General features: G+C 50.9%; 1 protein-coding gene across 7 annotated transcripts in view; it reads right to left on the bottom strand.

The window, feature by feature from the left end:
* Positions 1-10: 10 nt before the first annotated feature.
* Positions 11-10,018, bottom strand: part of LOC122192026 (protein scribble homolog) — a 28,983-nt gene continuing 18,975 nt past the window's right edge. For 3 of the 7 annotated variants that reach the window (XM_042892449.1, XM_042892450.1, XM_042892454.1), the window contains 4 exons: positions 9,637-9,693; positions 8,784-8,867; positions 3,737-4,156; positions 11-1,836 (listed from right to left, as the gene is read on the bottom strand). In XM_042892449.1, the coding sequence (XP_042748383.1) occupies positions 1,690-1,836; positions 3,737-4,156; positions 8,784-8,867; positions 9,637-9,693 (708 nt within the window). In that variant the 3' untranslated portion in view covers positions 11-1,689. The remainder of the gene's footprint in view (positions 1,837-3,736; positions 4,157-8,783; positions 8,868-9,636; positions 9,694-10,018) is intronic. The other 4 variants (XM_042892451.1, XM_042892453.1, XM_042892456.1 and 1 more) reach the window with 3 other exon arrangements.

The raw sequence follows: 10,018 nt of genomic DNA, 5'->3' as shown, positions 1-10,018 counted from the left end.
CCCAGGTCCCTCTCCGCAGAGCTCCCCTCCAGCAGCTCATCCCCATCCTGTACCGCTGCACGCCGTTATTCCTCCCCAGATGCAAGACTCTACACTTGCTTTTGTAATAAACCAGCAATCTCACAGTGAGGGTCGCCACACATTGGAGCTGCTGGCTGGAAAGATGTGGGCTCTCCCTCCCTGGAGGTGTTCGGAATTTGGTGACTAGACCCCTGACCTGTGCACTTTTTTCATCCAAAAGCTGAGCTTAAGGGTGAAGTAAGTGAATATCTAGATCTCTGTCCCTTGCAGAACGAGGAGTACCATCCTCACCCCAAGAATACCTCTAGATGGAAGGACCCTAAACTCAAAGAAAGCTGGCATTTGTGGCCAAAGGATAACTTACAGGCAAAGAGCCCAAAATACACCTCTGAACGTATACCTGCTGCCAGAAAAGCAATCGGATGGAGCTGGAAGAGAATGCACCGACACTGCATTACCATAATGAACAGTACCTTCCCTCAGTCTTCCTGTGCCCCTGGAGCTCACTTGATTTTAAGGATCTAGGAACTGAAGGAGATGCAAGACAGCATAAGGAAGCAATAGAAGATGGACTGAACTACTGCCCACGACAGCTCCAGCGTTCTATCCACTGCTCCCAGCCATATGCTTTTGACTCTTGTTCTTGACTCTTACTACTGGCAGTGTTAACAGTCACCTCACTCCAAGATGATGCAATTCACCTCAACGAGTTGGTTCCAAATTAACTGAGCAAAAAAGGCAGTTCACTTTTGTCAAGCTCAGACTGCTGGAATGGCTCAACCAAAGACCAGGTCACTGCCAGAGCTGTTCGGTCCCAACAGCTGCAGAGCAGCCACACTCCCAATGGATGCAAACAACTGAGGACAGAGCACACAGCACAATTTTCACTTCATTACAGCTCACAGTGCAATCCCATAATGACCGCGAAGGGAAAATGTCAACGTTCACTTCAGAGTATTTCATTTCAAAAGGCTCACCTGGTTTGTGAAACCCGCTGCCATAGAATGAGCACTGACATCTAAAACTTCACGAGATTTTAAACAAAGGATCACAGTTTGCACGTGTAATAAGAAGAGCCAGTGAGAATAGGGAACACTGACGAAAATAACCCAAAAGTTACAGGAAAATCGAAAGATAAAAATCAAAGATTCAGAGAGAAAGGCGGCTTAAGTCTTCCAGAAAATCAGTCCCTCGGGGGAGGTGAGCCCGTAAGTGTGTGCACAGCTCCTTTGGTTCTCTTCTGAAGAGCCCATATGAGCTGCTGGCACAGCCAGCAACAGAACAGGGGTCAGAGCAGGAGGCCGAGCAGCAGTGGTTCACAGAGCTGAGGTTTCTGCAAACCTTCACTTCCCCACTTTTTCTGAGGTACAGAATTCAACGCAGTCTGCATGAGGCACTGGTGAAGCCATTCTCAAAACAGGCAACGACCGCTTCGTAGTCACCTTAGGTACTCCCCTGCTCGTTAATTACTCTGATAATTAAATTAACCCTTAGAGCAGTAGCTCTCCACTGGGTTTATGACCAGCTAATTAAATTCTGGGTCTCAGAAACATTTTGAAAGAGAAGAGCTCCTTCCCTTGTTCTCCAGTTGCATCCTAGAAGGGATTCCTCCACCACAAAGGTATCACTCTCAAATACAGGAATGGCTCTCAAATAAAGGAATTATCCTCAGCTCCCTCTGCCTTGCTGCCCAGTTCTGCCCTGGAAGCACACCTGCCTTCTCCCCATTGCCTGCCTTACGTGCAGCCTCACCTGCTGGTTACTGGGAGAATAAGGGGTTTCTCGCCTCGAATTTCCTGTCCCCGACTCAGGAACCTGCAAGAGAGGAGACAAAGCTCGAGAATTACTGTGCAGCAGCAACTTCCACATTCTGATATCCAGCCTGAGGGCAACTATGGACCACTTCACCACAAGAAAGCAGAGTTAGCGTTGGCCTAACGGCAGGCGTCATATTGCAAAAAGCACTGGGAACAGCAAGAGAACTGTATGAAACATCAGAGCTCAGATCGCATCCGAACATCCTGCACAGCCAACCACACCGGGTTAAGACTTCTGCCTTGCAAGGATTTCTGGCAATCCTCTCCCCCAAATCGAGAGAAACTTCATGTCTTGAAGCAACAAAAGCCACTCGTAACCAAAAGGAGACTCTTTCACAGCCACATCCATTGCAGCTGGCCTGCAGCTGCAGAGCAGGACAGAGCACAGGAAGGACAAAGCTCTCACCCCTTCTGCAGGAGCCCCCACAGCAGCATCACAAGGGCAGAGTCCCAATAGCTGTCGTGCTGGTTAAGGAACGCTACTAAAAACCATTTTAGATGCCTAAAAGTGGAAATGGGTCCTTTGAGATTTCAACAGTTCTTGAAGCAAATCTCTGGGTTTTGCAATTATTATTGTTACTCATGCAGTAGTGAATCCTGTTAATGAAACTCGGGTCAGCTGTGGGCAACGGTATATATTTCCATATACCAAGCCAGGGGATGGAACCTAAAGCTTACACTGGAGAAAATATCTGATCCTTCCTCTCACCACAGTGACAGCACACGGCAGTCTCAAACCCATCACTTCCATGGCACCACTGCAGTGCTCCCGCTCCGTTTGGCTCCGTCATCCTCTGCCCAAAGCCTCCACGTGCTGTTCATCCACCCACCGAGGAGGGTGCTGCTCTGCAAAGAACTCATCCTACAAAGAAAACCCTTCAGCTCCCCGGCCCACCTGACACAGCTCTGCTGCCAGCGCACAGGAGAACAGATGATGGGGAGCAGTCTTTTTACGACAGCGCTGTGGAATCAGATTAGCTTAAGCTAGCTGTGACAGCCACCTCCTGACTGATGATCGCTGGATGTGGATGAATCCATCTTTTCTGGTCCACTAACTATAAATCTAGATACGTATCAATTCAAAGCACAAACTTTGACTTTTAATACACTGAGAGGTTGCAGACGTTCTGTCAGATGCCTTGCTCTATTTTCAAATGCCTACACATGTGGAAAAGACAAACTGCCACCACAGAACTGGGCTACAACCACCTAAGACAACTACAGCTGGCTGATCAGCCTTGTTTCCTCCCATCGCTGTATCTGTGGCAGGAGGGGTGCTGTCTGCATGCGGTTCTTCAGCTTCTCTTGCTGTCCAGATCCCCAAAAAGGCCAAGATGAAGAGAGCAGTGCTCACCCGCAACACCTTTGGGCTGAGTCCTCCCGGCAACGTTGTGGGTTACAGGAACTTAAATGCAAGCAGATTTCCCACAGCAAAATGGATGTTCTCTCCTGAAATCTAGAAGTCTGATACACTGCAAGCAGTCCTTCAAGGAACAGCACGCCCTTGTGCTGCAAGTTAGCTACCTCAGCTACACTCTTTGCTTGCAGAGGTCTAACAACATCCGAGCTTGCTGAAGCCCACAGACACACGTGACACCATCTCCCCTCAGCTCTCTGCTCCCACAGAACACTGGAACACAGCAACACTGCTGCTCCTGCAGGCTGCCCATGACGACAGGAGGTCCTCCCCAGCCCCACGTCTCGGCCTCCTGGCGGAGGGCGCATGCACAGCCGGTATGTTAGTGCTGGAGGACGACCACAGTCAGACAGCACACACACACCACGTGCGTTAGGTTGGGAGCAGCCCAGGCCTCGTGCTGCCTTTGCACGCCCCGTGGTTTAGTAGGAGCTGCGTGGCTCCTGTGTGACCGCATGCTGCACGCCGTAAGAGCGCTTGCCTTGGAGTAAAGGTTGGTCTTCAGCACTCCCTCCCTGCCATAGCCCAGCGGGGGGCCCCCCAGGCAGGCCTTGCCCGCCGCCTTCCCCCTCCGGTTGGCCACCACGAAGGGGTTCTCGCTGAAGAGGATGGGCTGGGAGTCGATCATGCACTCTTGCTCTGGTGCCTCCGGCTCCCGGGGAGGGGAGCAATGGTTGGGATCCCGTTCGTCTACAGGGGGCTTTTCTGCCCCGCACGTGCGCCGGCAGGGCGACGCGGGGTCCTGGGGAGGGCCAGGCTCACATCTGGTGGTCAGGGATGCTGCTGCTGCTGCTGCTGCTGCTGCTGCTGGGGAGCAGTCCTGGCCATCCTGTGCCACCGGCAAGGACAGCATAGTGTGGTCAGTCCCCGTGCCGGAGGTGGCCCTATCACAATGAACGGGCTGTGAGGAAACAGAAGTGTCAGAAAGACATGAAGAGAGCAGGGAAAAGGAGAGGAAGAGAAAACACAGAGCTGGAGGACAGGGGAGAGAGGAACTCCAGTAGTAATGCCCACAGCACCATTCCACCTTCTACTCCATCGCCAGTCCTGTGAGCCCTAGTGCTACTTGTAAGAGAGGACCCTGCTGTCACACGCGATACACAAACTGAGTTATCAGCAGGCTCACGCACACTCCCTGCATTTTTCCAGCTCTCATTTACACTCCTATTTGCATTTCAGCAACTCTGCTGCTCTCCAACAAAAGCAACTCCAAGAGCAGCACATGGCCTTCCCCCTCCCGCAGCATTCTCAGCTCCACCACCGCACACACTGCCAAACACCATCTGTCTCACCCCAGCTTACTTCCACGTACCCCCAGCACACACAATAACGTAAATCTCTCCTCTTGCTCCACTGAGCTCCCACACAGTCACGCCACATCACTGCTCTCCATGCAGATCCGTCCCATCTGCACGCACACGCTCGCTGTTCTACGGGCCCATTTCATCGCTATGCACTCACACAGCAGTAACGGCTAAGCAGGGGGTAGCAGCACAGATCCCTTCACACGCTCATTCTGCACGGAACCCATCCCAGACGAAGCACTGACCTTTTCTCCTTTAGTACCATAAAAGAGTGTTTGTTACCCCACCGAAGCCTTCAGCAGTGAAGTGGGGATAATGGGAGAACAATGCTGCAGCCTCCTCCTCCCAGCTGCCGGCGGCGCAGCAGAAAGACCCTTTCAGCTCAGAGCACATTCCCCAGTTCCTGTGTCACGGCAGCGCTCACCAAAATAGCTCTGGTGGCCGGGTGGGCTGCTGGCTTACAATGGCAGCTGAGAGGCTCAGGAATTCCTGCTGCCCTCCCCCAGCCTTCACCCCCACCCCAACCCAACACAGCGGATGGCAGAGCTGCTGCTCAGATCCTATTTCTACAGACACTGAAGTCTGTGCTACCTCCATAAATTTTGCTACTGGACTGTATCCCTTCCCAATGCAAAAGGCTCCTATCAAAAAAATCCCCCTCCTCCCCACCAAAATCCAACATCCTTTTCCCAAGAGTACCATAAAGTATCCTAATACAAACTTACATTAGGCTAAAAGTGCTTTCAGGAATGTTGCCCATTTGTGGATGCACTCATTAGAAGAATGACAGCAGTCCTCCAGCATGAGGTGGGTTTGCCACCCAGCAGCCATGTCACCCTGACACTGCCTTTCCTTGCCAAGCAGACAGCAGAGATTATCACTCATTCCAAGTGATCCCACAGCACCAAAGCTCACTTTGCTCACGCAGACGGTAAAAAAGTAAATGCTGCTTTTAGGGCACTGTGGAGATGGGCATCTCCCCAAGGCTGCACAAGGGCTGGTGGAGCTCAAAGTCCTGTTCTGATGATGGACATGACTGGAGCTGAGCTTCATCCACTCCTCGCATTCATCTCCATCACTGCTGCATGCGTCCCGGTGCACGATGCCCTGCTCCATCAGCTCCGCATGGATTATTTTTATCAGACGAGCAACAATTTCTATTTTGGGGAGTCAACAATTCTGGCAATGCAGTGTGCTTTTCCCAGCCTTGCTCTGTCACTCTACACTCCAGCACAGAGAACAGGAATATTTCACTTTGCGCTCTCTGAGCAAATACAGAAGGAAATGCATTTGCAGTTTTGACCCATCGCTTTGCCTCAGATGCTAACACAAATCTAATCTGAAAATGAACTTGTGTAACAGTGAGAGAACTAGAGGGAATGGCTCCAAGCTGCGCCAGGGGAGATTCAGGCTGGATGTTAGGAAATACTGCTTTTCTGAAAGAGTGGCCAGGCACTGCAATGGGAGTCCCAGGGAGTGGTGGAGTCACCGACCTGGAGGTGTTCAAGGGACGTTTGGATTTTGTGTTGAGGGACGTGGTTTAGTGAGAACTATTGGTGATGGGTGGGTGGTTGGACTGGATGATCCTGAAGGTCTGTTCCAACCTCGGTGATTCTGTGATCAGCTACAGAGAGAGAACCATGGGCCAGGAATTGAAAGCTTCCGACTGGAAAGCACAGATTAATTAACCAACAGTGGTGACCCGTTACTGACGGATGTAAAGTCGTCTTCTTTTCTATGGTCCAGAAAGCAAAACGAGACTTTAAGTGTTTTGCTGTGGCCTGGCACAGTCATTCATGGGTACGGTTTCCAAGCCTGTAATATCCAGAAAAATGATAGACTATAACACAGCACCTTTGCTACTGTGATGGCATTATCCTGACTTCTGAATGCAGTACTGCAAACACTGCAGTGCTGAGAAGCTGCCACTGCAGAGGGCATCACTGAGAGGAGCCCTTTCATGCAGCTTTCTACAAAAGCTCTTCAGCTGCACGAACTGCACAAACACGGTTTTGCACGACAAAAGCCTTCAGGACTCCTACTTACAGAACAACCAGCACAGCAGTACAGATCAACCCAAAGACAGACAAACATCTGCCCCTTCTCTGGACACTGCTCTTGGGGCATCCCCAGGAGAAATTCCACTGCAACCTACAGCAGAGTCATGACAGAGATTGACCCTTATCGTACATCCTTCTGCTCAGCAGTGCGGAGAGTGGCTCTGCACGGCCTTGAAAGGCATTACACAGCAGCAGAAGATATGCAAGACAGCTCAGAGCAGAAAGGGCTTGGTGTGAGAGCTGCCAAAGCACAGACAGAAACAGGGTAATACTGTAGGAATGGGGCAATAGCATCAGCCATCTTAATTCAGGCATGTTGTTTGCAGAGAGACAACCTGCTGATTGAGTCAAGAATGGTTTGGGTTGGAGGGGTCCTTGAAGATCACCTGCTGATTGAGACAAGAATGGTTTGGGTTGGAGGGGTCCTTAAAGATCACCTGCTGATTGAATCAAGAATGGTTTGGGTTGGAGGGGTCCTTAAAGATCATCTACTTCCAACCCTTGTGCACCAGACCAGCCTGCCCAGGGCACCCCCAGACATGGGCCACTCACACTTCTCTGGTCAGTCTGTGCCAGGGCCTCATCACTTCCACTGTGAAGATATTTGTCCTTATATCCAATCTAAACCTGCCTTCTTTTATTCTCCCTTGCCCTATCACTGCACACCCACGTACAAAATCCCTCTCCAGCTTCTTGTAGGCCCTTTTGGGTACTGAAAGGCTGCTATAAGAGAATCCCGACGCTCAGCCTCTCTTCTCTGCAAAGGTGCTGCAGCCCTATGAGCTGCATGCTTTTCTGCTGGTTGGACTGCTTGAATCTTCCAGGCTGTCACCACATGGACTGGCTGCAGCCAGAACCTTGCTGTCATTGGGAGCTCGTATCTCACAATCAAAGCAGGTGGGATTTTTTCAAGCAGAGCAAAGGTAGGGCTGAGCAAAAGACAGTTGGGAGAAGATAAATGTGCACTAATTGGCCCTTCCCCTGAGATGGGACATTTATAGATGCTGCCCCACACGCAGCATTCCAGTGCTCTGCTGCACATTCCAGAGCCAGGCGCTCCCAGGCTCAGCCATAGGCTCCCAAATGCTGCTCAGCTCTTGGGCTGCTCACAAAAGAACAGCTGCTTGCATGGGGTTGGCTCTCCCCTCACTTCCAGCTACTCAGTTAAATGAAGAGATGCTGGAAATACTTCAGATGTTCTTCTGATGAAACAACTGACAGCCAGGAAAGAAAAGGCAAAGCTTGAGAGGATGGGGAGGAAGAAAATAAGACAGAACTGGTGACAGTCATGAGATGATACACAAATATGAGAGAAGAGCTGTCTCAATGGAATGAAACAGAGATGGGTAGAAGAGATGATCTGAAACAATGGGAGAACAAAGAGATATTCTGTCTCAACATCAGCAAAGGGTTGGTCCTTCCTGTAACAGCAGGAAAGGGATTGGGGATAAGCCTGAGGATGCGAAGCTCTAAGGGAGCAGGCAGCAACTCAGCAGAACAGGCGTGATGCAGGGGGGACAAAGAAAACAGAGATAGAGATGTGACATTTTAAACAACCCAGGAAAGGCTCTGTAATCTGTGACATTTGGGGAATCTGGATTTTCTCTTTGCTGAGTTTCCACCATGTATCAGAGATGGCAACACAGGAGGGCAGAGGGGCAGCAGTAGTGCCAAAGGCACCACTGTTATCTCTGCTAGGTGGGATATGCAATCACTTCTGCTTCCCCTTTTGCAGTCCTAGATGGATCCTAACCTTGCTTTCTCTGCACTCCTTGCTTTCTCTGCACACAGCATTGGTGTCTTCTGTGCCTGGCATCATCTTCCCCTCCTGCTGCTGCAGCTTTCAGTACTTGCTTATTTCCCCACCAAAGCCCCCACACTCCATTCACGTGTATTCTTCCCTCCTGCTGGGCTTTCTTTCTGCCTTGTTCACATCATCTCCTGCACCAAAGCAACCACAGAAGCCACTTCCCTTTCCACAATGGGAAGCAACTTGGCTTTCTGCTCTCACCATTTTCTCCTTCTAAATCTTTCCGCTGCAGCTCCTCCTGTTTCAGACACCTGAAGCCCACTGCAGTTCTGCAGAGCACCGCTACCATCACATAAAGGCAGAGGAGAGGGCAGGAAAGGGAGCAGGGATGTGCACTCAGCACCCATCACTTACAGTGCGATTGACTCTCTGTGAGCCACTGCTGGGCAAAGCAGCCAGGGTCCGATAGTCCATTCGCAAAGGTTCACTCGTGACATTCTGGAGAGGGGGGAGGGGGGAAGCAAAAAACAAAACAGAAACACCAGGAAGAGATCAGGCCAGAATTCAGCTACATCAATCGCAGAGAGCAATTCAAAGGAAACCACCCCTCGTCACAACCAAGGCTCTGTCTCCAAACGCTGCAGGAAGCTCCCACTGCTGGGATGTGAACCTGGGACTGCTCCAAACGCAGCCACGGGGAAAAGTGACAGCAATACTGCAGGGAACAGCCACACTGGGATGCTGGTCCTCACCATTTCTCCTGTGCAGTGCACACATCCACTCTCTTACAGAAAGAGAAAAGAATACTAAACATATACAACCAGTTTTCACCAAATCCAGAAAGATTTTACAGTCTGGAGCTGGCGATACAGGAGTTGGACTCAATGACCCTTATGGGTGCCTTCCAACTCGGCATGTTCCATGATTCTACACTTAACAAAGTCAATCTGCAATTCCTCTGTGGCATCTATTTTCAGTATTAACTCACCCTGTTTGCATAATTGTGCCTGATATCACTTCCTATTTTAATTTGCTTTCACATTTTAGTCATTGTTTTTCGCTAGCTCTTCCTCAACCACGTTGAAGAGTTCCCAATTTCTGCTATCTCCTCATACGCTGAAGCTGTGCTTTTTGCAGGGTACAGAGGGGTGAGGAGAACACATGCAGAGGGCAGTGAGTGCTTCTACTTTTCGTGGGCTCCTCCAGCCCTTAGGCTGAGCTCTGCCTCTTCTCTCCATCTCTCCATCCCTCCCACCACGCTCCTCACCTCTGCCGCCTCCTCAAGCTGCCGCGTGGCCGCCTCCCGCTCCCTACGCATCCACTCCTTCCATGCCACAGGACAGAGCCAGACCAGCATCCAAGCAGTGCAGGCAAAGAGAGAGGGAAAGAGGTCAGCTGCATGCTGGGCAATCATTCCAGAGGGAGAACAGAAGGGTATGGAGGGGGCTGGTGTCAGGATGAAGTGAGCAGAAATCAGCACGTGAGCTCGGCCCAGGGAAGGAGAAGCTGGCATTCTGCTGGGCACTGCCAGCAAAGTGATGGCAACAGCCATCCCATACAAGTAAAGACAGGGGGTCACCAGGGGAGGGAAGAGGGCAGGTGGCTCTGAGATCCTCAGCGGGGCAACTGCTAGGGAGAGGAAGTGGAGC

Source organism: Lagopus leucura, unplaced genomic scaffold (assembly GCF_019238085.1).
Source record: "Lagopus leucura isolate 7727_CA_CO unplaced genomic scaffold, USGS_WTPT01 35196-0_obj-0_obj, whole genome shotgun sequence".
Classification (NCBI taxonomy): domain Eukaryota; kingdom Metazoa; phylum Chordata; class Aves; order Galliformes; family Phasianidae; genus Lagopus; species Lagopus leucura.
The sequence above is the reverse complement of the archived record's forward strand: the minus strand, read 5'-3'. Positions and strand labels throughout refer to the sequence as shown.